We start from the raw sequence: 27,139 nt of genomic DNA, 5'->3' as shown, positions 1-27,139 counted from the left end.
TGTTCCTCGCTTAGCTGTTGGAGTCGAGATGACTAACGCGTATCGAATGTGGCTTTGTGGATTCAGAGCCTCCTGATTTACTACTGACGCGTGCCTGGAGGAAGGGACACGAGTGCTTTCCCCGGGGAGGGGGATGCGGGAGAGGACCTGTGGGTGCAGAAGGGGCTGGTGCAGGCTGACCACAGCCCAGTGAGTAGGTGGCCAGCACAAAGCCACGGCCATGGGTCTCCTGTAGCTGACATCTGGGCAGTGCACGAGCTTGTCAGGTTTTGTTGTCAGGGTAGCAGCTGGGGAAAACACGGAGCAACAGCAGCCTTGGGATGTGAATCACTTTGCTTTGGACAGATCGGGCTGAGAGGATCCATCTGGGTCTGCCTCCGCCCAACATGCCACGTCACTTCGAGCATTGTTTGGGTCGGGCCATTATCTGTGGTTTTGGGTTTGTTGTTGTTGCTGTTTTTGGAGGGATATGGGGATATATCGTCTTTCCCTTTCCACTAGAAGCTCTTTTTGTGAAAGCCGTTAATAGGCACCATTTTAGTTTCCTTTCTGTACAGCTTTGATGTCATTTACTTTAGTTCTCATTGTGCTACATTGTGCTTGGGAGTCCTGCTTTCCCAGCAGCTATTTGACAGGTTGCAGAAGAGTTATTCTCTCTGTAGAGCTGTAATTGTCTTCAGTATTTTTTTCTTTCTTTACAGTGAAAGTGTTCTTGTAACTATAAGCTGCACATGCCTTTAAGATAGCACTAAAGAAATGATGTCATGAACTATAATTTTCCTCTGCATTATCATGGGTCTTTTTCAGTTTATTTTGTTGTTTTTTCTGGTGAAAATTGAGGTGATTTCCTTTATATTGCATGATATGAAATATCCCATCAGAAATGCTTTTGTATTCAGCTTTCAGTGTTGGGAAAATTGTGTATAGCTTACTTCCTATTTTGAGATTTAGAGTGAATTTTTCATGTGGAAGTTTCTACCATGGTTGAACAGAGTTCTACATGGTGTCATGCTTCATGGGAATTAAATAGCTGACTGAGTGTCTTTAGTTTTTTATTCTGTATTAATGCATTTTCCTCACTGACCCCTGCCCCTGGTTTTTGAGCTGTCTGTACTTTAGATAGGCTTTATAAAGTTGTACCTGGACAAAATTTACCTCAAATATTCTAGGTATTGAGTGTAGCCTGAATTGAACAGGTGATTTTTATCAGCACGTGAAACTTTTACTTGAATTTCTGAATTAAATGTCCGTGCTTTTCTGGTCAAATCGAGGTCATTGCCCGAAATACTCTGAAACCTGTTACTGAGCATCCCTTTCAGTTTGCTTTGCAGAGAGAGGTCTAACACTGCTCAGGCCCCTGATTTCACTTACATTAGCAGCAGATAGCTCCAGGCAGAAAAGCACCTTCTCTTGGAATATGTTACCCCTGCAAGGTTCGAGTCCCAAATGTTCACGCTGTTAATTTGGTCAAGAGCTGGAATGGGGTGGGGGAGGGAGGAGGAAATAACTCCTAACTATGAGGCTGCTGGGTCTGTGGGCAGTATTTGTCACAGCAGTGCCCAGGGTTGTAAAGCTGCGTGTCCTGGGTAGCTCCAGCTATTGCTGCTTTGGTAATTTCTGTCTGCTGGCTGTAATGTTCAGAAATATGTCAGAATACCACAGGGATCAGTAAGGAAGCAATTCCAGTTATAATTACTTATCCCCAACACTGCTCTCTCTGAGTAGTGAAGAGTAACTTGGCTGGTATCTTTTCTGTAGACGCTGAAGCTGTAATCTCATTTGGAAGCCCCCAGAAGACCACTTGATCAAAGCCAACCATCAGATCTCTCCTCCTAAGGAGCCTGGTATTACATGACTTTGAGATGTGCACAGGCGGGTGGCTACTCTGTAATTGCCTGGCTGTGACCCTATAAATATACAGTAATAGCATGTTCTTTCGATAAGATGATAATTATGTCGGAAGGTACCATATCATTCAGTGACTGCTTACCATGTCACTTGCCGTTTTTAGATCTCACAACACACTGTCAAGGAGGAAATCTGTCAGGCAGTAACCCTGTAATTTGCATGTGCTTTCATACTCAATAGCTATTATGTAATTGCCAACTTGCTCCAAATGTGTTCATTTAAGGGAATGCTGTCAAGGGCAGAAGGCTTCAGTCTGACCCGTGAAATTGGATTGTGTGGCTTCCTCCACCATCCATCTCCAGGCTGGTAAAAGCACACGCTTAAAGGAAAGAGCAATGTGAGGTGCAGGCTTGTGTTGGGTTCCTATGGGGTTTATTTTTCTTAGATGTGGCTGCAGGACAGAGTAGGCTGATCAGGTGGCTACATTTTTCCATGCGGGTTTGGAAATGTAGGTGGTTGGGTCTTGACAAGCAAACGGTGTATGTAGCCAGTGATGGACTTGAGGGGTGCTTCCACGTTGCACAGTTTGAAGCTAGCTTCACTGGAGCATCTTAAAATGATTCACAGAGGTAGGTGTATGTTATTCTCATTTTGTATCTCTGAAGAAGGGGAACAGATTGGTTTAGCCAAGGTGACATATGAGTTGATGACAGTTGGATATATCCCAGGTTTTACTTGCTTTTAAGTACTCTACCATGGCTGTTAGACCTCACTTTGCCTATTTTTTTTAAATGGTTTTTCAATTAGAACAGACTATTAAAGAGACTAGTCATATAAAATGTATGTATTTCTTCAGCACCCGTTGGTAAATATCCTTGCACAAGATGTAAGGACTAGGGGAAAAAAATGCATTTCACAGCCCAATTCTTACAACGCCGGTTGTTAGAAGAGCTTGTTGGTCACAAGTTTGGTATAGTCATCGCTCCTTAAAGGTCTGCCTAACTAAAGATCTCTTGTGTAGCAGTTAAATTGAAGCATCCATCTCGGCAGCTGTCTGTCTTGCCTGTTGGGTCTCGGGGTCTTCCATCCTTGGAGGAAGGCTCTCTCCCACTGCAGTGAAACCCTGAGACCTTTAACTCCAGACTTCAGTTCTCCTATTTCATGTGATTTTTTTTTCCTAAAGGCATTTCCCTATTCAAATAATCAGTTAACAATATAAAAACCGTGGCAAACCTTGAGTGATTCCTTTCAAGGGAAAAATTGGGAAAAGAGGAGAAAAAAAAAAAAAGGAAAAGAAAAAAGGAAAAGACAATGCTATTTTAAGGCCATGTATTAAATCAGAATAATCTTTGGAAGTAGGATACTGAGTAGCAATTGTCAGCTGGAGAGCTGAATGTCCAGGATATCCCAGCATGAAAATCAGATGGCTTTCTGGCAGCCTTTGCCTTGAAGTAGAAGATGCAGAGTAAGTCTGGCAACCTTCAGGCTCAGCACTTGTAAACAACAGATGTTCATAACTGGAATCTTTTGGAAGAGAAGGGCAGGGAGCAGCGTGTATGTCCATGCTTGTAATTCTCAAAATTTGCAGTTAACGCTGAGCTGTGTCAGGAGGACTTTAAGAGGGAATCAAACGTTGATTTGAATGAGCAACTTGCAAAGAAGTTCAACTTTAGTTTTCTTAAAAGTGAAATGATTTCTTTAAAGGAGAGACGGTACAGGCTGTGAGAGAGGTATTGCCAAAAGAATTTGGGTCAGGTGGACTTCAGTTACATCATCATTATTAATATTTAATTGATAAATGTTGTCATAGGCTATTTTCACCTGTGATTCTTTTTGATGGAGCAGAGTCCGGAACACTTATTCTGAGTCTTTCAAATAACATTTGGAATACTTTTCTAAGCATGAAGCATTCATTTATTCAGTGCCCTCATTGAACCCAGAGAGCTAGGGATACATCACCAGCGAAAATTTATGTAAAACCCCAGGGTGGTGTTTTTTATCATATCAGCGATCTCGGTGTTGCTCTGCATTGGTTCGTATGACTATAGCTACTCTGTAAGAGTACTCTGCAGGGGACAAAATTCAGCCAGGTCTGAAAAAATGTGTAGAGAAACAACTCCATCTCCACATTTTTCAGCTGTAACTAACACTTGATCTGTCGCTAGCTCTGATGGTTTGCAGGGTGGACTTGACAATTGCACAGATCTGAAAATAACTTTCTTTTCATCTCTCCCTTCACCTCACATCTGATTTCAGCAGGTAGTTCAGGTGAGCTGGCTGTCAGGTCAGTACTGCGGAGTGTGCACCCTGTAGAGCTCAGACCTGAGCCCACGGGTCACTGTTGAGACAGGAGGGACGGTGCGTACGGCTTACTCTGCGGTGGGAAATAAATGAGTTTCTCCATTTCCAGGATCCTGATTTCTATTTCAGGAGGTACCAGGTCTGAAAATGGCTGTTGCACACCTCTAGGAAACAGATCCCAAATATTTTGGGGGGGGCAGGGAGGTGGAACAGGAAACTGCAGTTTTTTGTACGTACCACCAGGAGATTTGCTTTAAAACCCCTCAGACCAAGGAAGGACGGTCGGAGTAACTTTCTGGTCACACGGATGTTGTGACGTGCCTGTGTTAATCGAAATGTTTACCTCTTCCTAGTTAGTAATATTTTCATGCTTATCTGACTCCTTCATCTTGCACTCCCTATGGAAACCCAATATTCCTATTCCTGGTTTGTGGGTGTGGCTTTTGTTTGGGGTTTTTTTTGTTTGGGGTTTTTTTTTTTAAATCTAGTATAGGGGGAGGAGGTTGTTATTTAAGATAATTTTTCTGCCGTTGCTCTGAATGGTGTTACCTTGCAATGCCCAACTAAATGTCGCCTTTGTCGCTCTCTCCTGCTTGCCTTAAAGCAGATAAACCTTGGATTGTTGGTGAGTTCCTTGTATGAATGAGTAATTTAATTAAGACATTTCAGATACTTGGGACTCAAATCTTCCCTTCTGATCTTTTGAGACTGACTGAAACCTTTGAAGTAGAAGTTGCACAGGACCCGATCAAGATAACACCCGAGAAACCACAGAGCTTCATACTTTGTGGTTCCTTAAAAATCTGTGCACAACTTCCTCTTCCTGCTCCCAAACACCCCCGATTGCTGTGATCTGGTGTAATTTAGGCTAACCTAAATAAACTCTCCAGGTTCACTATCATCACACGATCTTGAAATGAGTATAAATAGAGCTTGAAATAAACCTGGATCTTGGCATCTTCCTCCTCCTCCTCCTCTTCTTGCAGGGGAAGTTTGAGTCAAATAGTTGTTGTGGATGTGAAATCACCAGCACTCTGGGAAAGTTCATATCCAGGTCCTAAAGTTTTGGGTTGATCTCATCAATTTTACTACTTAAGGGCGAATAGTCATTCTGCAGAATCTGCGGAAATCGAGCTCATTCTCGATTATACCCAGCAGTCCCTATTGCATATTTTTTCTTCCCTTTTTCATCCCTTCTCTGTGGTGACATGAAACTGGAAGCAGAGTATATTTGCCAGCTCCTTTGAGAATTGAAATGGTTAATGAAAATCGCAATTTGCTTCTCTGCCATCTGCTTGTGGTTATGATAGAAAAGGGTCTGTTGTAAACAGTTGTATAACTTCTGCTCTGTGTTGTGAAAACTGTTGCTGTGTTCCACCCCAGAAAATGCTGCGTTTTTAGAGGTGCTTTACCAGTTAATGTCTGTGTAATTTTAAAGGCTACTTGGAAGGTTTGAAGCAAGCAACTGCCTCTTTCATTTTCTGTTTCTCTTCTGTCTTAAGGACTGCCTTTATCTGCTTTTTGTGCTAGGAAAATTGTCACTTACAAATACTGAAGGAGAGTTTTTTTTGTCTCGCTTCCGGTAAAAACCTTGCTGTGAAAACATTGAACCTGTGCAAAAGCAAAACGGACTATTTTAACAAGGTACTGAAGGGGTTAGTGAAACCAGCAGACACCAAGAAATTAAAGGATTTTCAATGAAAAATCTTGAAGCATGCAGAGCTGTGGTTGCATGAGGTCGAGCTCAGGGTGCGGCACGCACTGTGCAGACCCGAAGGTGACAATCCTGGTCGTGGATTGGAAGCATGTGGGGTTGTGATTATTTTTTCCTGCAGGATGGTCTTTCATGTCTAACCACACGGAGTGTGTCAACAACCCATCTGGCGCCATTAGACACCAGCAATTTTACTCGCCATGCTTTTCATGGGCTCTTGGTATTCGTGCTATGTGCTGCCTTAGAATAGCTTCGGGTGTTGTGGTAGGGCAGCCTGGACAGCTGGGAATTGTCCAGTTAACTATTGCATCTCTCCTGGTTCCCATTTGGTGCTTCAGTTTTCTTTGGAAAGCCAGGCACTCATACTGTGCTGCGCTGTGGTCCCTTGTGTGTATTCTTGTCCATAGTCACAACCTTTGGTCCATGCTGCCCACAGCTCTTCCAAGCTGCTCAAGGTGGGTTGGACCGATACCTGAGTGGGAGCATTGCTGAACAGCCGGGTGCTCTTAGTGGGGTGACAGCAAAAATTCATAACAAGATGGAAAATGCAATGTGAGATATTAAGGATCGAAACAGCTGAGTGGTTTTGGGTTGGCAGTTTGTGCAGATGAATGGTACAAAGCCGCAGAAGGGCAGGTAGCAGGCTGCACGCCGCTGGATGACTTCTGGCTGCTCAGAGGAGATCTGGGGCCACACTGGTCTTAGGACAAGAGTAAGGCAGCAAAGTGATGAAGCAGTAACAGACTCTTAAGGGTTTTGAGGCAGGAATTTGAACAACTAGAACAAGGTCAGCTAGTGGAGAGTCTGAGTTTTCTTGTTCCTAAGTTTCATTCCTACAGTTTTTATGGTAGTTGATTAATTTTCACTTGCTGTAGCTCTTCCAGCTTTAGAGGGCAAATACTAAGTGCTTTCATATCATTGGTGTAAAGGAGCAAACCAACCAACTTTTAACTTCTCTTAATAGTGTCCTTCATCAACTTCTCTTTACAACCATCCACAATACTATGTTATTTAGTTGAGATGAGGTAGAGATGATGTGTAAACCTCCAACCCAGTGCTGCTCCTTGTAGTAGCTCTTCCTGGTAATTCCTTTTCTCCTCCTGCCTTCTTTTTATTGGAAGAAACATGGGCATAGTTTCTTGTCTCACTTAAATTAAAAAAAAAAAAAAAAAACCCAACCAAAAAAACCCCAAGCAAAACAAACCCTAACTCTTAATGCGTATATTGTCGTTTCTTGTGGTGGCAGCTTTTATCTCTGTTTCAGCGGGAGTCCCCGGCTCCTTATCTGCATGTGTGTCTTTCCAGGGCTGGCTGCAGCCTGGTCAGTGCCTGTAGATTCACAATTCTATTATTCGAGTCTCACACTTACTAATTAGCTCTCTGGCATATTAACAAAACAAACAGTATGCTGCAAACGCTGATTGCAGGAGATCTAGGGGCAACTATTTGATTTATATAGCTTAACATCTGGCAGTTTCAACCTTGTGCAGTTCTGCATTTTGATCATTCCATCTGGTTTTGCACGTCAGCAGTATCTGCAATACAGGACACTAGAGTATGAAGGCAAATATTGTGTCTAAATAAAATCTATGCCTTCTCACATTTTATTTTCTATTTTTTTAATTCAAAACACCAGGAGAACTAAAAGCCCAGAATCCTTTTTATACCCCCTCCCACTATACACACACGCGTGCTCTGAACCTTGGAGCAGTCCAGATCACAAGCTGTAGTCATTTCCTGAGCATTTCAGGTTTTTTAAGGAAAAGAAACAAAGCATCAAGATCAACTGTTCTGAAACTATTCTTCTCTATCTAAAATTATCCATACTGAACTACAAATCCAACCGTTGATATCATGAGAAGGGTAATGAAAATCTGCCATGGCTTAATTTTCACATTTTCACAATGTCAGACATTGCTTGCAGCAGAGATTACTGTCCTTTCAAGTGCAGAGTTTTCCCTTTTTCAATGGAAATTAAACTGCATTTCTTTTAGGAGGAAAGAAATCTGACAGTCGCGTAGAATAATCAAGAGGAGCTTTGGCTTTCCACCAGAGATCTGACTGACTTTTTTCTAAATAAATATTATTGTACTGTAAACAAATGATAAACAGATCTAGAGGGAAGTAAATGATGTAGTTAAGACTACACCTAGATCTGCCAGTTCCAAACACTGCTGCGGGGCTGCTGGAGGACCATGCAAAATCACTGCTAACGTCCTTGCTTTCATCTAGTATGAAATGGTGCCTTAAGAAATTACTCCTTTCAGTAGATGAAATGTTGATCCAAATAAACTGAGGTTCCTCTCATCTCCCCTTTTGCCCTTTGTATTGCTTATTTGCAGAGTGCAGAGAGAATCAGCCATAATAAGGTGGAGGAAGTTCAAAGATGAGAAAATAAAGCTGCTTGTATGAATGTTGCTTTCTTTTTTGCTCAGGACAGATATAGATGCTTGCACATAATTGCTTTTGTACATGAGACATAACATTTTGTTTCCTATGCAGATGCTATTTAGCTAACTGAATGTTTGAAATCTTTTTATTGTGGTTAAGTTGCAAATGTCTGAGACAGCACTGTGAAACCTATTGTCAGGGACTGGAGCCATCGCTCTCCCTCAAGCACTGCAATTTATGCACAAATTCTTGGATTCCACAGAAAAAATCAGAGCCTACATTTGGCATACTGTAGCTTGCACTTGCCAGATCTTTTTGTTGGGGGACAAAAGCCCATGGCCGTGTGAATGGAGTCGTGTAATCGAGGGCATATTTGCTGTATGTGCAATAGACGTTTTAGAGCTTTGCTCTGCTCTCCTCTCCCTCAGCAGAACCATATGTCCCATAACTGGGTTTCTAGCATTTATAGATACAGAGCATTTTTAACAGAATAATTTTTTTCCACTTCAGACAGTCCTATCCAATTCTTGTTTCTATTTTGTGTCCTCTATAGGAAGGATCAGAATGTGCTATCGCCAGTCAATTGCTGGAATCTCCTGCTAAATCAAGTGAAGCGGGAGAGCAGGGATCACACCACCCTAAGTGACATCTATCTCAACAACATCATCCCGCGCTTTGTCCAGGTCAGCGAAGATTCGGGGCGCCTGTTCAAGAAGGTAACTGAGTGCTACAACGCATGTTTCTTTTGGCCCTTCTGAAATACAAAGTTTTAGCTATTTCTTCTGGTCCATTGATTTATTGTTGACTGTGCCTAATGCTTATTGGTTTTTTTTTTTTCTCTTGATAACTCTGCTTGACTTTACCTCTGATTTCTTTAGTTATTTTCTTGTTCTAGTATTTTAGGATTTTCCTGAAAGTGATGATTTGAGGCTTATTGGTCTAAATTTGGGCTGAGGTTTTTTTTCCCTCTTCACCTGCTTGCAGTTTTGTATGCATTTTTGAAACTTTTATTAAATAAGCAGAAACCTTCCAGATCTTCAACTCTGAATATAACCAAGAACAGCTCTTCGGAGACAAATTTATACCCACTGCAGAGGAGAAACTACTGTTAAAAGAAAAATTATGGAGAATTCCTACTATGCCAGATAATAAAAGGATGTATTGTCCTTCTCTGGAAAAAGGAGAAAATGCAACTGAGGTCTCTTTTGTTAGCCTTGTCCCCTTTCTCTCCCCTCGATTTCCACCTGGAAAAAAAGGTGGGACAGTGTGGGCGGGTACTTTTTCTGTTAAGAATCTGTCCTTCCAGTTGAAGAAACATGATATGGAAGCTTTGAAACCCCTATTAAATGGTAATGCCTAGTCTCTTCAGAGATTTGTCAATGGCTGTAACATCTGCTACTTAACATGCTAAAAACATTGTAGTTCTAACTTTGCAAGGGGGGAGAGAAATCACTTTCAATGTGTCATGATCTTGGAGAGTTATTTCTGCTATTGCAAGGCATAGAGAAGCAGTTGCAAAAGAACTCAAGCTTTCTAAAGAATACTTTCATGGAGACTCATCCTAAATCACGTGGACTCAGAGAAATGGAAGAGGAACACTCTTCCTAAAAAAACCTCCTAGCATACTTTCATGTCTGTCTTTTCTTTTGCCTTCAGTGGTGTCAGTTGTTATATTAAAAAAGTCATGTGAGTAGTGTGTGACTTTAAAATCTGTTTAGGTGTAGTCTTGGCAGTAATTGGAGGCCTTGTTGACAGTCTTTTGAAATGTCTTGAGGAAACAGTGTGCAGATATTTTTTAACATCTCTATAGTGCTTTAACTGATAAAGCAATATATGAAGATTCTATAGAATACAGTCCGTTTAGACTGCTAGAAAACGAACGATGCTCAGTATTGTGTGTGATATTTCATGTTCAGATGCATTGGAAGGAGCAGCGTCTTATATGTTACCTGGAGAGCAGGATGCGTTTGCTATTTTACAGCGGGTATTTGTATGTATTGGCAGCTGAACTCTATGGGAGAATGAAAATACGTGCAAGCGTGCGGTTGTCTTCCTTGTCCCCTGCATATTTCTTGAGTTTTTAATAGATAGCAATGGAGCGTGAAAAATATATTCAAGTGTTACATTCTGTTTCTCTTCTTTTTTTGAGACATTGCCCAAGCAGATGAGCAACCATCTCTTTTTCAAGTAACGTCACACTGAGACCTTTCTGACCTTTTAAAACTTTCTGGTAATTACATTATGGTTGATTAGATACTTACATGGGATTATTGAACGGGAGTTACTCTTCAATTCCTCTAATCCTTCCAAAGGATAAGTAATCTCCCCACTGAATTTCAACAAGGGCTGTGCTTGAGCAAGGTGGCTGAGAAAATGCCTGGGAGAGGAAGTACATGGAAATTGATATCATCCCAGTTTGGCTGGGAACTGGCATCTTAATTTTCAGCCCCTTGTATAAGCATGGTCTCACCTGCTTTTGTTTTATTTTGGCCAGCAGGACTCTAACAAAAAACCAAACAAATAACCAACTAACAACAAAAAAAAAACCCCTCTGGTTTCTTTCTCACAGACCGAATACAAACTCCATATAATTTGTGCAAACAAAAAGGCACTTGTTACTAAATTCCAACTACTTGTTGTCTGACTGTTTGCCAGGCATATGAAATTGGCTGAAGGCCAAAACAGGTATTAGATTAGTATTCCACTTGTGCTGGGTGGTTAAAAACAAAAATTGCATCCTGTCTTATCTGGAGAGTCACATAGTTGAATAAGGTAGCAGCTGATAAATAGAGAAATTTGGCTGAACTTGGATCTGCTGCTACTTGTGCATTTTCACTAGAATCTCTTACCTTCCTGAGCTGTGAGAAGCAGCATGAATTGGTACAAAAGCTACTGTAGGCTAGAAAACATTGCAAGTCAGCTTTATATTTCATGGATTTAAAAATTGCTATCTATTTGTAAAATCTGTATTTAGCATGCTTGTAGCACTCAGTGTATCCTAAGAGGAGTACAAACAATCTCCAGAATACCTCTGGACTGCAAGCAGCCAAATGGAACCTTTTCCTGGGTGAAAAAACAGGGACAAGTGGATGAAGTCACTTATCCAGAGTTGCTCAGCAAGTTGCTGGCAAAGCCAGGATGCTGTTCTGATCAGCAGGTATGGAAGAGGAATAATTAGGTGACTCAGCAAGATATTTAGGAGTGGCATATATTTTTGTGCCTCTAACTGGAAGCTAGAAGCGGTGCTAGCCCAAATAGGAATTAGTCCTATTGATGAGAAAATTTAAGAGAACCTTGTCCTCCTCCTCCCCTTAGCCTCTCCTATCCTCTTATAAACCTGAGACATCTTTTTCTTTTTTTTTTTTTTTTAAATGAAGAGCAGCTACCATAGTACGTGACAGCTCAGAAAACTGAGCGCTTTTTAGCAGATGTAGTTTATACAGGAGCTGCTTGGAAAATAATATTACTGTGCCATGCTGCAAAACTTTCTATGAAGCTGTGCGAGGCAAATTCAGAGATCCCAGTCAAACCCCAAATGTGAACGAGCTCTGAATGGCATAGCTGAATTAGCGTGGTGCTACATCTCAGCAAATCTCTGTAGCTGCTCCACAGATCTGATTAGCCAGGATACGTCAGTGAAACAACTGGCTGTGTTACTTCTGAGACCCGAGTTTCCTGCCTCTCTCGTGCCGTCCGGTCATTCCAGCTCATTCACTGATGCGACGTTGTCTCCTGTCTGGTCCAACGCACGCAGAAGAGTCAAGCTAAAGCGTGCTGCAGTTCCCTGAAATGCAGCCTGCGGGAGGAGCCTTACCTGTGATGCTGTTAGGGCACTCAGGTTTGTCTTAGCACAACAGCTTGGGTTTTACTTTTTTCCAGGGGAAATTGTAGCTGTTGGAATTACGCTGTCAATCTTCCTGCTGGTTTGGGAACGCTCTGTCCTTGTCTCATGCTACACAAGGAATCAGCATTAAAAACAAGGACACTATTATTTGAAAGTCTGAGGAATGTTATTTTTTACGCTTCTGTTTGGAAAACACCTTTTAAAAAGTTATACATGTGTCTGATTGCAGGTGCTCTAGTAACTTATATTTAGGAACTACTCGGTTGTAAATAAAGCTACGAAATACAGAGAGTATAGCAATCCTCACTTGCTGAGGGCAGTTGAAATAAAATCCTGAGGCATGAGCTCCCTTTCTTGGGCCATTTATAATTCAGGGCTTTCTCAAATCAGTGCTTTGTATCATGCTGGGATTGAGCAGGTGAGCTAGGAAGGACAGACAGGGTAAAAAGGATGTACTTAAGATCCCTTTTGTTGCTGAACTCTTGAGTTGCTGTACCTTGTACTGTCATAAGTGGTGAGCTTTTTCAAACGAGAGAGATCTAAGTAGAGCATGCAGCTGTAATCCAGCCTTAAGGCTGCAGAGGGCCTGGGTGGGTGTGATAAGGTCCATGCTGGGAAGGAAACACATCCTCGGGGCAGCAGAGACGCGGAGGGAAGCAGGATGGGAGCTGGCTGTGTCGCAGCTGGAGCAGCGTGGAGCCCGAGCTGGGCAAACTGGGGGTGTCTCTGGCCGGGACAGCATCGGTACTGGTGGCAATGTGGGGTTTGGCTCTTCCAGCCATTGAGGTGGGGAGTCCTGAGGCTGAGACAGATTTGTGCATGTTCGCTCTTGGACCCCTCGTCCAGTTACACGAAGGGCACGGCAGTGCTGACGGCCGAGCTCGGATGGGTCTGTCTCAAATTCGGTGAACTTCTGAAATGGCAGCGGTGGTGCCTGCATTGCACCAGAGGGATTGTGTTTGCAGGGTTTGCATTCACAGTGTCGCGGGAAGCCTGCATGGTCTGTGGCTTTGTCTAAGGCAGTTTTTCTGTTTGTGCCTTACGATGAAGAGATCCCTCTCCAGGGCCGTGTTACAATGTGGAGGGTCTTATTTGTTTGAGTGTTAGATGGAAGCTTGCCAACCACTTCAAAGGTATCTTTGCTGATAAGAGAAACTGTGTTTGCTGCCAAAGCCAGCACTGAAGTGCTGCTGGATGTGCAGTGTGTGTCAGCCCCCTTTCTTCCTGCCTCTCGGATTTGTTTACTTCCTCGGTTAGCTCTGCCTGTAAAACCTTTACATGTCTCAGCGCAGGGCTGTTTGCACCAAACGTGGTTTTACAGCTTAGTGGAAACCTGCAACCTGAGGTGTAGGTATTCTTTGACCACTGTACTCTTTCCATGCACTTTGTTTTGGTTTCTCCTGAGGAAACACTTTCACATTTCAGTAAAGGATGAAGTTAATAAGGGGCTTGCTGCTATAGCTGTCTTGCAGATGAATCCTGTTGGCGTCAGGGGGTATCTGGTATTTGGCTTCAGCGGCACCACTGGCCCCAGGAGCGGTGTCAGTGCAATTCTGCGCTTCTACGAAAGAAAAGCGAGATAAATGGTGAAATAAAAACCTGCTCTCTCGAGCAAATAAAACTGAGGGGGGAACTGGTGGAATTGTCCTAATAACAAATTGTTACACCTTGGGAAGGAGGTAATATTTTCTTATTTGTCCAACAGTTAATGATTTAGCCCTGGGTTTTGTACAAGGTTGAAGTTTAAAGCCCGTGTGCCGCCCGGTGTTGCTGTTCCGGTCACCTCTCCCGCTGCTGGAAGACCCGTCATGCTTTGTCAGCGCCTGTTCTCGTGCCTGTTCATTGCTCCATCTGCTTCTGTGGAGAGCACTCCTTTGATTTCTTCCTGCTTACCCTCCTTCAGTGTGGCCCTTTTATATATTTATATGTATGTATTCAGAATATTCTTCCATTTGAGCTTTGATTTCTCCCCTTTCACACTATCCCCCTGTCACCCTGTTGTTTTAATGTGGCCCTCGATTTCTCTGCATGGTACAATCTTTCTGTGTCTCACATGATTATCAGGTTTTCTTGCCTACGGACCTATCTTTTTAGTGGGATCCCTTGGTATTATGTATACATATGTGTAGACTTTTGAGAAGCAGTCTCTTTAATTTGGTATCTTTAATCACTCTTTCTCTGTTGTCTTTTTGAGATTTTCCTACAAGCAGACCACTGGCTCTTGTTCAAATTTAACAGAAAAAAAATCATACCTTTTTAAAAGAATGGACTGTGGAAGCCTCAGTCACTTTGAGTAGTTCCGGAGCAAACTGATTTTTTTTTTATTTGACAGATTTTTACGTAACAAAATTGTGAAGTAATTGGAAAGTGTTAATGGGCAGAAAGGCAGATTTGTTCTGTATTTGCAGTTCTGTATTTGATTTGTTCTGTATTTGAAGTTCCCGTGTCTAGAGGGGCCTCAGGACTGGCCATGGCTGTTAGCGGCTGCTTTCTAGGGCTGTGTCTCTAGGTGCCTTCTCAGCATCTGCCTGCCCTGGCGTTACGTGTACCTGTCACGCAGTGTTGGTCCTACTGTGTTTAAAACGCATCTTCTGCTCCTTTTTTAACGTGGGGCTGCGTGCAGGAGTGTTAACTGGGAGGCTCGCTGGAGATGCTCGGAGCAGTAACCCTGTCCTGCCCTGCTTTCTGGCTCCATCAGGTGGACGTGCCCTCTCTTGTGGGGTGGTTACCCCACAAATCTTGCTTTGAGAGCATAGCGTTCCTTTACACTATTGTATCAAGCTCAGTTATGACATTTATGAGGAGAAAACCCTGTAAGAAGGAATGAAGAAAACAAAACTGAGGATTTGAAATTCGCTTCCTGTTTATACCTTTGATCGTGGAAAAAAACCAGTTTATCTACTAGTACACTGTACAGTGTTTGATGTAAAATGAAAAATTTACAATGAGTTAGTTAAAAACCTTGCAGTAATCAAGGAAGAAGAGTGATTAATTCTCTTAAGGGGTCCACGCTTCATACGACCTACTTTACAGCTGCAGCTTGTCTCACTGCTGCATGGGTACCAGAATATGAAAAATCTTAAAATACACCACACATGGAAAAGCCACGCGCGTGAAGGAAATGGACTGGCCAAAATGCTGGGCATTTATGAAAATAGTTCTTCATAACAGTGTAAACATGTAAATATACAAATGCCGTAAGTGACAAGTGTCGCTGAGGTGCAGGGTTGGTAAGTACATGCCATATCCCCGTTCTCAGGCTGGCATCCTTACCGCTGCGTCTTCCTCTGCCTTAGGAAACAGTAATGTTGAGTTCTTACTGTTTTCCCAAAAGTTAAAACGCACAGAGGCCTGTTGTGAAATGATACTTTATGATTTCTCATTAGGGAAACAAAATCTCCCGAATTTCCGACCTGCTTCTGGTTAGAACAAGTGGAATGGGGGAAAGGAGAGGGAGTGAAATAATTTGTGTGCTGCTCTTATCTGAGTTAGCAGTACGTAAATCTGCTTCCGAGTTAGAGATTTGATTCCCCCCAGCCTGTAATTGCAGCGGATGGGTGCTGTTAGGACACTTTGTACCCGGTCAGATAGAATGATGCGAGCCTATTGCCCAGGACGATGTAGTGAATACCGAAGGCTGTGGCTGGGGTGATCTCACTACATACATTACAGGCTAGAAATGTCACCTCTGCATATAGATTGGGCAAGGAATATGATGCGTTTGGCCCTTTTCAATGTGTGAAAGTAGTCCATTGATATTGCATTTTGTTTCTAATTTCCTGTATGGCTTTGTTGTCGTTCACCACACCAGGATTCTCCTCTTTATTTTGCTGGAGTGTGAATTCAGGTCAGCCAGGAACAAGGTAACAGCGCTTTTACACCCCAGGTCATTCATCTCACTCTGATCCCTCCAGTCAGTTTTTCCTCGAGATACATCACAGCAGTTTGAAAAAAGGTATTGCGGGAAGTCAGTAGAACAAAGCTGTCGTGCAGAGCATTAAAACTGTGAGCAGAATTACAGAATATTACTTCCAATATTTTATAGGACTTCACTGCTTGTTGGTAGGTCTTGCCACCTTCTGAAGCCCATTTCACATACGGCTCGCTCAATGAGGGCGAACGTAGCTGGCTTCACAACGAGAATGAATGCTCTCAGCCATAAAATTGCTTGGTTTGTTGGGATTCAGTGCCTGAAGCCCAAGATTCAATAGCATCAGCACAGAATTCTGCAAAAAAAAAAAAAGGAGAAAAAGGGGGCGGGGGTTGTTCAGAAGCAACTCTTTCAGCCCAGAGTATGGGAGGTTGCAGTGTGACGTGGTTTCATGTAGGAATGGCTGTTTCAGAGTACAGTATTCCGCTGTAATAAGGAAAATTCCTTATTACTGACATAGTGGTGAAACAAATCACTAGTGAAATGGTGGAGAAAACTAGATAATACAACTGTAATTTAAATATGACTGACCAATGTATAATGGATCATTAAACTGGAAACTGATGATCTATCACCCAAAATATGCATCTATATTGTATGATTTTGTTTTCCTAGCTTTTCTTTAAATTCTGGAGGGTTTGGGGCTTTAGAAGCAGCTTTACAGAATTCCTGTTCTGCAGGGCCATGTGATAATGGCTGAGCACTTTCTCTGTAACAATTGTGGGAGAAGCTCGCATAAAACTTGCGGAGCCTTCAGGTAGGTTACAGGCTCCGTTGAGAGTACATCCTTGTAAAATAAGGGGTACGTTCATAACGAATGGATTGGACTGATGGTGATGATGGAGTACTTGTACAGTGAAACTCTAAATTTACATGTGCAATGTAGAAATACAGTGAAACTGGTTAATTGTTTAGATGAAAACTTGAAGGCGATAAATCATATTTGTTACTGTATGCAAATGAATTAAAGGCAGGCCCATTAAAAAAAGAAATAAACATTATCAAGGATCTACTTATAAAGAATTCTAAGCTTTAATTAGCAAATTTTATTTAAGTGTTATATGTACGATCTTGGAAAATTTTACTTGATAAAACCGTCTCTTTAACAGACTTCGTAAGTAGATGTTAACTAATACATAAAAAATACCCTGTATTGTAATCTCAATTTTGACAAGAATAAAAAGAACCTTGCACTTTTGCAGATTTCATCACTGGTCTCAGCAAGAGCAGAATCCACTTGCTTCCCAGCTCCCACTGTTGTAAAAACTTTAGAACATTTAATGTTTGCTCTCTACCTATCTGTATTTGATTATTCCTTTTAAAACGATGTCGAGAAATGGTCTTGTTAGAGAGTGGTTTTCCAAATCGGCAGATTTGGGTTCCAGTTCAAGCCCTGTCACTGACTGACATAATTTCAAGCCCCGTATCAGATAAAATCTCTTATCTCAGTGTGCTACGCGTTCACCCACCAATGGTTTCTGAGCGCTTCCTTGCTGTTGTTGAGTTTATACAGAAAGCATCTCGTGAACTTCACAGTATGTTTGTTTTGAAGCCGTACCATCTTTCTATCAGATTTGGAACCGCCTTGCTGAGGCTTGAGATCCGGGGCACAAAATGCTGATAGCATTCCTTAGCTCTCATATTTATTATCCCCCCTAAATATTTTGAAGCTGAAGTCGTTAATGTTCGGTGGAATGCGGAACAGCCAAGCGAGTGCTGCAGTAGATCCCAAAAACATCTTGATTAAATTAGAGGGGAGGTGGAGGGGAGGAGGGCTGGAACAAAGAGGCTGTTGAGAAGCTGGCACAGCGTGCTGGGAATTTATGTTCCAGCGAGGGGTGGCAGCAACCTACAGCTCTGCACATGGTGCATATACACCCAGTTGTAACAAAGGAGTATGTGTGCATGTGTGAGCGTGTATGTTTATGCATGTGCATGCATGCTTAGGGCAGCTTCTTTTGCTTTCCTGTTTTGGGCTGAAGAAAAGGCTTGAAAAAGGCGGCTTGTGAGAAAAATACTGAGGTTACAAGTTAGTGCTCCTGGGCAACGGTTCCTGTTGTCACTGCGCTGAAATGACTTTCCTGTTCTCTTGGGCACTGTTGATAATTTTCCTGATTTGCAGGGAAAGGAAGCCGGTGTTTATCCCTGATGGCTGTACCTTTGCAGCAGCAGAGGTGAGGTGGTGCTGGCACCCTGCTCTCGCCCTTCCCCAGCCCAGGGTGCAGGGTGGGCTCCCAGGCCGTGCCATCTTCCAGGAGCATTAGTGATGCATATCAAACTAGGCAGTCACCCAGATCAAAAGGACAAGTGTTTAGCCCTGATGAGATAAGAAGATGACAAGGTTTGTGGGGACACCCCCTCCCCACGTGCACACACAGTCTATTATTGGAGCCAATTAGATAAGATTTTGCTGCACAAGCCATTCCTCAGGCTTTTTAAGGGATGTACAGGTGGACTCTAGTTGCAGGTACAGCCAGGAATAGATAATAATATTTATCAGATTTTCTTTTGCTTTTATTTATTGCTTTTTCCTAGAGGATTGTTTATAAAATTCTAAATCATTCTAAACTCTGCCTTTGAAAAACACAATATAGAATTTGATACGGCCATAGAAAATGATACCTGGAGATGTTTGCAACTGCAGAGACGATGTTGTTGTTTTTCCTGGGCATGCATTTTATTCGTAATTCCATGCCGCATTCTAGTACGATCTTGAAATCTGTTATGCCTGTATGGCAATGGTTAAGATCAGCAGCCTTTAATCTGGATGCACTTTGAACTCCGTGGAACCTCAGAGAAGTTCTCTTTGTGCATCAGGTCCACCACCTTCGACAGCACTCAAGCGACAATTCTTTTGCTGATGTCCAAGGCATTTTCTTTTGACTTTCCCAAGCCAACAGTTCTGCTTTCTCCAATGTATTTTCACTTACCAGGCTCAGCTAGCTCAACTTTTTTCTCCTAAACCTTTTTTTTGGTGTGTGGAATCAGTACTGGGATCAGCATTAAATTAACAATGTTCATTGCATAGCTCTTGTTTTCATGACACCTATGATCTATCTTACCTTCATTTTAATGTAAGGTTTTTTCCAGTCCACCAATCTGGCGGTTTCTTTCTTGAGAGCTCATTTGGAAGCACAAAGAGTTTTGTGTTTTGACAATTTGGCACTTACACCTCTTCTTTTCTTCTTCAACCTGAGTATGCATTAAAATATTCATTTTAATCTATTTCGCATAATTGATGCTTCAGCAGTTTGTACAGTGAATGAGCAATTTTATGCAAGAAAAAAAGCAAATGGGCTGAAAAGAGCCGGGTGAAAGGCAGATGATTGGTCCAGTCTGGGCAGTTTAACCAGCACAGTGAAGCGTGCTGCTGAAAAGCTCCTTCTGTGTGAAAAGTTCAGTGCTCAGGGCATTTAAAACAGACCCAGCCAGTCACTTCCATTAATCATCTCCCACGTTGAGAAAAAGGCAGTCATAACGTCTTTGCACCCTGTATCGCTGCAGTGATGAGCAGCACCTTCAGCTTTTTTTTTCTGCTTTGAGATGGCAAAACTGTAGATCTTGTTTCTGCGCTCTCTTGGAGATTGGGAATCACCAACGTTTTTCTTTAATTTAAAGACTCCTCAGAAAAAGCAGGATGCTCCCCTTTGCCAGTGTTTGTGTCAGACACTCGTTTTTCCAGCAGCCCATCTGAGGAGCAGGTTTAGGACCATGGGACTGGAGCGTACGAAAATGCAAAGCACCTCACCTTGGATGCTTCACGGTTGACCATGCTGACTGCGATGCCAGGCTGGCCTGAACGGGTCACAACATACATAAACAGTCTATAATAAAACATCTATCATCTCAGAAACACAGTAAACTATGAGCACTGCTGAACTGGACGGTATTCAAAAAAGGATAATTTAAAATGATATATTTTTTCTCTTTTGCTTTTTGTCTGTATGGTGGTTTTTTCCTTTTTCTCATGGCTTAACGCTATCTTGACTTCTTAGGCAGAAATGCTGGATTAAGCGTGGGTTTGTCTGCATCACCTCTTTATCTTTTTCTTCTCCTGAACTTTGTAGGCATAAATAATCTTGAACCTATCAACTTTGCTTAACCCAGTAGATATTATATACTCCTAACATGCAGAGCATGAAGGTTCAACCAGGCAACACCGCCTTAGTAGGTAGTGAATGAGTAAAAGCTATAAACTGAATAAAGTTATTCCTATTACATGTAGCAGTAGATGCATTGGCCCTTTCTAATTAGTGGGGAAATGTGGAGAAAACATAATTATTAGATTATGAGTGTTTAAGCCTGCTTGGCTTTTTGTGGGTAGAAATGTTGGTGTAGAGAGACAAGACGTTTGTTTTCTTCCTTAGCTTCTCCAATTACTCACCTGGATGTCTTTTATTAGTAAAACCTCAGAAAAGGTGGAATTTGGTGTGCTTTATCTCTTTCCTGCACCTCAGAACGATTAGAGCTATGAAATTACAGACGGGGGGTTTGAAAACGTTAATGATTGTACTGCAAGGGCTAAGACTGAATTTCTGAAATTTCTGTCATTAAATACTCATGACTCTTGGGATTTTTTCCAGTTAAACATTTTATAGGAGCAAAGCTGTTGAAGCTGGCAGGCTCCCGTGCAGCCCAAGCAGGGACATCACTAGTGACTGTCACTTGGAGATGGATGCGTCCTTTCCACCTGGATAGTGCGTGCCATTGGCTTTCTGTTTGTTTTCGACAAGGTAACAGATCCCGGTGTGTCTGTCTGCTCCGATCTCTCCATCCATTGGGAATGATGCTACAACAAAAAACCTTCAGGACAGACTTCACCCCTGTAGCTTTTCCCTGTGCTTTCCGGAGCTGCTGGTCCGATTCCTTCCCTCCCGCCAGACAGACAGACGTTTTGTCCGATGGCTGACAAAGGCAGCTCTGTTTTATACTTCTCTCCCCACCCCCTTTTCCCCCTATTTTGGTACCCAGCTGACAAGGTTGACTCAAAAGCCTTTTCCTCCTGTACTGGGCTGAACCACACTTCATGTAAGAAACAATAATTCTTAAGTTTGGATTTTTTGAGGGATCTTCCCCTTCAATTGTCTTTTGGGCCCAATATGTGGCTTTATAAATAGTTGATGATCTCTCATTTTCCCTCCTCTTCCTTTTTTCCACCTTAGAGGATGCTCTGGTATTTTTATAATACGTGGCAATCCTGGCTGTATGCTACAAGGCAGGGATTGATAGCCAGCTCCCCATCAGAATGCATATGGATTTTCCTGGAATGTCAAAGAGATGATCGGGCATAATAGTGTGACCACAGAACAGGGTTTAAGCATTAAGTTAAAATCATTTCGGCAGCCTGTTCGGGTGAACAGGATAACAGTTGGGACATCACTTCTTGGAGTCTTCAACAGCAAAGAGAGGAAACATCTGTTTGGGTCTAACTGTAACTTTAATGGCTTTAATCTCTGTCAATAACTATAGGCTGCAAGATGTAAATTGTGTTACAAATATGGAGATTTTTCTTGATCGCTTATACCCCTGCTATAGAAGGGGATTTGTTAAGGTTGGCGTGCACAGCAGTGCTCTGCCGTGGCAGCTGGAGCCGGCGAGGCTGGAGCGTGTGGCTGCACCTTCGCTTTGCTTTGCAAGGTGTGTCAGCAAGCGCCGGCTCGGTCTGCTTTTTCATGTGTCTGAATTTCTCAGCTTTTCTCATGGAAGCTCTTCAGCATGCGAACAGTGACAGTTTTAGCATGAAATCCTGTCTCTAACGAAGTGAAGATTAAGAATAACATTGAACTCATTAGGGAACTTGCTTCGCCCTCCTTTGCATACAAGCTATATTGCATGCAGAAGCGCCTGTTCAAAGAGGGTTTTGCATACAGACATGCCGTCCGTCGGTAATTATGGATGCGCGTCTTTGGGCATTCCAAGTGACTTTATTAGAAAACCAGCAGCTTATCTGTTCCTGTGTTAGCTAAAGCCAAACGTTCGCCAGCATCAGCTCTCCATGTGGTACTTGAGTCCAATTGTGACGTAGAAGTACTGGCTGCTTGTTACCTAGCAGGGAGTTTAAATAAGTAAATATATAGTTTTAAAATCTGACACTTGGCTGCAGGCGAGTTCGGGTGTCAGCCGGTTTGGACAACCAGTCATGTCTGTCTGTGGCTTGGTTTTCGGTTTTCTTTTTTCCATTCTGCTGTTTCAGTGAAGGAAACAAGTTCATGAGTCACAGAGCCTTAGGTTTAACTGCACAACTCACTACTGCAAGTGTCCCCCAGGACAGAGTGATTTGTGTTGATATGGTTAAATTGTATTGTATTCCTTGTAGTTAAAAAAAAAAAAAAAAAGCCAATTGCTTTGTCTATTGAGGTAAATCCCATATTGATTTAAAATTTGAATGGCAATGGAAATATATGCATGTAAAGCCCTGTCAGAATAATTTATTTTTTTTTTTTAATGTTGATGTGGTAGTTCTTTTAGTAGCTCTGGTAATGAAATACAGAAGTGAAGGAACATTTGCCAGAGGAGGCTAGAGGATGTAGTAGACTATTGTATTTGTGGAAGAAGATACAAACTTTTGGTAAATCTCACGGAGCTCAAAGGAGAGATTTTGCATCTGAAAGCACCTTTTTTTTTTTTAACTCTCAGTGTCTTTATCATACCAAACTAAAAAATAAATACATTGACGCTGTGCTCAAAAATAGGCTGCAGGCTTTGTATAGTCTTTTAGCACAAACTCTAGTTGGATCAAAGCATCTCCTGCAGTAACAACACGCAGAAAGACCCGCTGTGGAGCGCGTCTTCCTGCTCCTCCAGGGTTCTCCATGACAAACGCTGCTCCTTCAGCAAGCCATTTCCACTCCAGTATCCAAAAGTATCCAAGAGTGGCTGTTGTCCCAGTGAATCTGAGAAATAGATTTAATAATCTGGGCGCAAGGCTTATCAGCAAGAGCTGGTAGACAGTGCAGTAAGGTTTCCCTCCTGGATCCATCTACGTAAGTTGTAACACCGTTAGACCCCATCCGAGCACCCTCGTTTCCTCGAGAATCGTTGTGATGGGGTGGCACTGGCAGCTCGTGGCGTGCGTGTGGCCCGGGGACAAGGAATAAGGACAGGAGGGGCAGGCAGGCAGTACCGATGGGCTGCGAGTGAGATGCAAGGTCAAAGGAAAGAGCAGCCGTGCTACTACGGAGATGGGAGTGAGAAGGAGGTGGCGGCTGGCTCTCATCGCAGCCTCAGATTCTGGCTTTGTCAAGGAGGTACCTTATATCAGCAAAATTGAAGTATTGCCTGGTTTGCAATATGATATTCAATAAGGAAGATCATTCCTGTTAGCTTTATTGTCCTGCATTTCTTCAGCTTCCATATCAAGCTGTCCTAGAGTCATAGTCTTGTTTAATCCTGCTAAAATGGGCAAATCTATCTGTTTCCAGGCTTGTAATGTTGAAAATCCCACATTCTCTGGAAATTTCCCCTATCTCCATACTGTAAGGCTTTTCTGACTGTGCATACATAACATTTCAGTTTATTAATACTGTTTAATTTGACCATAAGTGGCTCTGGACTGAGCAGTTATTGGATTTGCTAGCATAAATAGCAGTGCTTAATTGAGCCTAAATTATTTGTAGATGCGGAGCATGCTCACTTCCTCCGCCTTTTTACCGTCTTCCCCAATTAACTTTCATTTCTCTGTTTTGTTGCAGAGCAAGGAAGTGGGATTGCAGCTCCAGGAAGACTTGATGAAGGTCTTGAATGAACTCTACACGGTAAATCAAACTGACTTCTTGGCATCTTTTCAGGCAGAAGGAAGAAGCGTTTGACTTCTCCCAGCCTGCTGTTACAGCAGAGACTAAGCACCATGACTGATAAATGTCTGCAGTCTTTGCAGTTTGAAGCAGCTCGTGTTCACCAGTGTATAGAGCACTATAAATCTCACTTTTTCACTCTATCCTTACATTGTTTCAGCTCTGAAAGTGTTGGTTCCACTTCTCAAAGCTCTCACCTTAGTGCACACCTGCTACTAGCTGCAGTCTTGGTTTTAGAAAGAGTAAGAGATACCAGAATTATTTCCAAATACACTAAAAATCTTCAGTCCGTGGTTTTGTGTGGTCTGAGCATACAGAAGGCAGCAGCTTCAGCGGGGCAACCCACTGTGTTTATTTGTTCCTCAACTCTTTCAGGAAAACAGCTCCCTTTAGAGTAATCGGCTTCCATCTGTGCTTTTTGCTTCTCGGTCTATCCATTGGAGACACCAAGAAAGAGGCACTGCCTCGGGAGGGGGAAGGAGCGTGTTCATAAAAGTTCATAGGCTGCTTGGGTATTTTTCTGTTCATGTAGATGAATGGAAAAGCCTGTTGTTTAATTAAATTCTTGCTTTCTGCAGCTGTTTCTAGGCTAGTTCTCTTTTTTAAAAGCAGAACCTACACACGGTTTTGTTGCTGAAAGTGTCTTTTCTTTCGTCCTTCGTTAATGATACATTGGATCATTACACTGAGGTACATGTTCAGGGATGTTTCTCAAGCCACGGCATATCAACCTGGTGATGAAATTCCGTATTAATATCAACGCCAGAGTATTGGGGGAGTCCCCCTGAAATTTCCCGTATCAACAAAATGTATAGAAGGGAATTATTTCCCTAGAGCCAAATATTCAGATTAGTCTTTTTAGGAAAAAAGGGAGCTCAGGAGTAGGAAAAGATGTTCTTGCTGCTGAAATGGCAGTTGAAGAGATGAGACTGTGAATCCAGTTGATGATTTTCCTCCTTTTCTGCGTTAGTGTTTAGCGTTACTGAGTCTTTTCTGTGGGCAAAGAAGGTTTGTGTTCCTCAAGAGGAAAGCCAAGATCGAGCAGTATGGTGGAAGCTGGAGGCACTTTGAAGCTGACCTGTGCTCCGACGTACTGTTGCTGTAGTTAGTACAGCTTTGGTTTACAGTAGCGTGAGCAAACTGCCTTGTGCTCATGTTGCCGAAAGGTAGACAGACCATTTCATTTGGGTATGAAGGTGGTTTTGTAAATGTAGCAGTGCTGTCATCAGTGCTGCCTACTCTAGAAATTATTTTTTATTCGAGGGCACAGTCTGATTCAACCTTTGAGTCATGTACTTGGATGGGATCCTAAGGAAGAATATAGATCTGTCTCTAAACACAGACTTTTAGGAACTGAGATTTAGTTTGAATCCAAGTTCACATGGCGCTGAAGTTGATAATGTGGCTGGTTAGAGGAGAGATCTATGTAATGTATTTCTGCATGCCAGGCTCTGACAGATCCTTGAGCCAAATCCAGAGTCCTGCAATTTCTCTATCACTGGAAGGAACACCACCTAGAATTCAGCCTTTGATAAACAAAGCAATGTAGCATGTTAACTTTTTTTAATGTCAGTGCTAGGAACTTCAAATCTATTTATTCATTCCCTCTGCTGTAAAATTTTAAACTGCCCCTTTACCAGTAAATTTCTTTTCCTTTGAAAAAGCCGCTTCTGCTGATCATATTAAGAGAGATTTCTTGCTGGACTCAATTTAATCACTGGTAGAGTTGTTTTTATTGGTACTTTTAGAAATATTTCCACCTCTTCTTCCACTGGGTATCCAAAGGGTTTGCAGAATCCCTATTTTCAGGCAAAACGGTTATGGACAAAGTCTTTAGTTTCCCAGGACTGTTATAACCTCCAAGTTTTTGTGCCGCTTTGTCCTGTGCAATCAGTCCTTGACTGTGCTGTTGCCCTCAGCAGCACCAGTGAGTCAGCAGTGATCCCATCGCCAGGCGTGGGGCAAGCAGAGCTTGTGGTTGCCAATGTGGCACTGTCAGCAGGATAAAATCATTAAAATTGTGATTTTTTTTTTTTTTTTTTCTGCGTCTCTTGCTTTCTGCCAGTTCCACTTTCAGTGATAGAGGAAAAGAAACTACTTTGCATCTATTATTATAAATGCCTGCTTTATAGTCTAAGCATATGCAGGAGCTGAAAGTGTGCGTGTGAATTATTCAGAAAGTCTCTCTTTAATACTGGCTGCATTCACATTCTCTTTCATGTTTAAATACAATGTCTCTTTGTATCTGAGAACCTTTGCTGATCACTGCATAAAGAGCGAGCTTGCGTCCTACTTACGTAAAATTATGTTATGGTTCAAACTAAGGTGAAATAGGTATGAATGGATTTTTATCTGAAATAAATCAAATGATTTGCAAGTGGGGTCTTTATTACTGCTGGAATGACACTATTGGGGTCTGCACCTGTGCTTTTTTTTTTTGGTCCCCTATCAAAATTATATCATAATAACATTTGCTTTGGTATGTGAATTTGAAATACTTTGCATTTGTGGATTAAACAAGGTAGTTTATATATTATATCCTTCAGGTTTTTGGTTCTGTTTTCTTAACACAAAGCTAGACATGAATATCCTGTGAAATAAATGGGGTTTTCTTGTGACTTTGGGGAATATTTTTCTGTATTTACTTAGAAAAAACATGCTATAAAAAAGTTGTCCATACAGTACAGGGTCCAGGTCTCCCTGAGCACAAGAGCCACACTCTTAATATTTTTATTACATAAGGTGAACAGAAGTACTTTAATCGAACCTGAGTTGCTTTTGCAGCCATTGTGTTCAGACTTGATTTGCATACAGTTCCTCAAGACTTGTGATGTTTAAAGGACTGATTCATCCAGATGAAAGACTGATAGGCATCCCTTCTGAAACCTTACCTGCTGATGAAAAGCTATCATTTTCCAACGTTGGCATATAATTTCCTTTGAATAGTAAGGAGGCTGCGTTTAGTCTGTATCGTTTTTTGGGTTTTATGACTCCTTTATTGGATTGTACAAGAAGGCGCATGCCAGAGTTAAACAAAGAAGCAGCTGCAAAATAATCCACTTTGATTTCAGATTCATTTTGAGAGCCACACTTTCATTTGTGCGTCTTCTGTCATGCTTTTTTGAGATGAGAAATTGCCCTGAGTATTTTGCCAGCTTAGATATTTCTGATTTGTAACCAACAGCCAGATCTGGCTTGCTGGTCACTGTCCAAATGCCTTTGCTTAGTTAGTAGGATATCTTGCATTTAATATAAACATGATGGACAGCTATTGTAAAATAGTTATGTTAAATAAACTTACTGTTTTGGGGAGTGTA

General features: G+C 42.1%; 1 protein-coding gene across 5 annotated transcripts in view; it reads left to right on the top strand.

Moving 5' to 3' along the window:
* SRGAP2 (SLIT-ROBO Rho GTPase activating protein 2) overlaps positions 1-27,139 on the top strand; it is a 107,444-nt gene that overhangs the window by 38,360 nt on the left and 41,945 nt on the right. For all 5 annotated transcript variants that reach the window (XR_012838930.1, XM_075776060.1, XM_075776059.1 and 2 more), the window contains 2 exons: positions 8,808-8,970; positions 23,721-23,783. Coding sequence is in view for 4 of the 5 variants with exons in the window: in XM_075776060.1 (XP_075632175.1) it covers positions 8,808-8,970; positions 23,721-23,783 (226 nt within the window). In the remaining variant the exon portion in view is untranslated. The remainder of the gene's footprint in view (positions 1-8,807; positions 8,971-23,720; positions 23,784-27,139) is intronic.

The sequence above is a fragment of the Balearica regulorum genome, chromosome 25 (genome assembly GCF_011004875.1).
Source record: "Balearica regulorum gibbericeps isolate bBalReg1 chromosome 25, bBalReg1.pri, whole genome shotgun sequence".
Lineage (NCBI taxonomy): Eukaryota > Metazoa > Chordata > Aves > Gruiformes > Gruidae > Balearica > Balearica regulorum.
The sequence above is the reverse complement of the archived record's forward strand: the minus strand, read 5'-3'. Positions and strand labels throughout refer to the sequence as shown.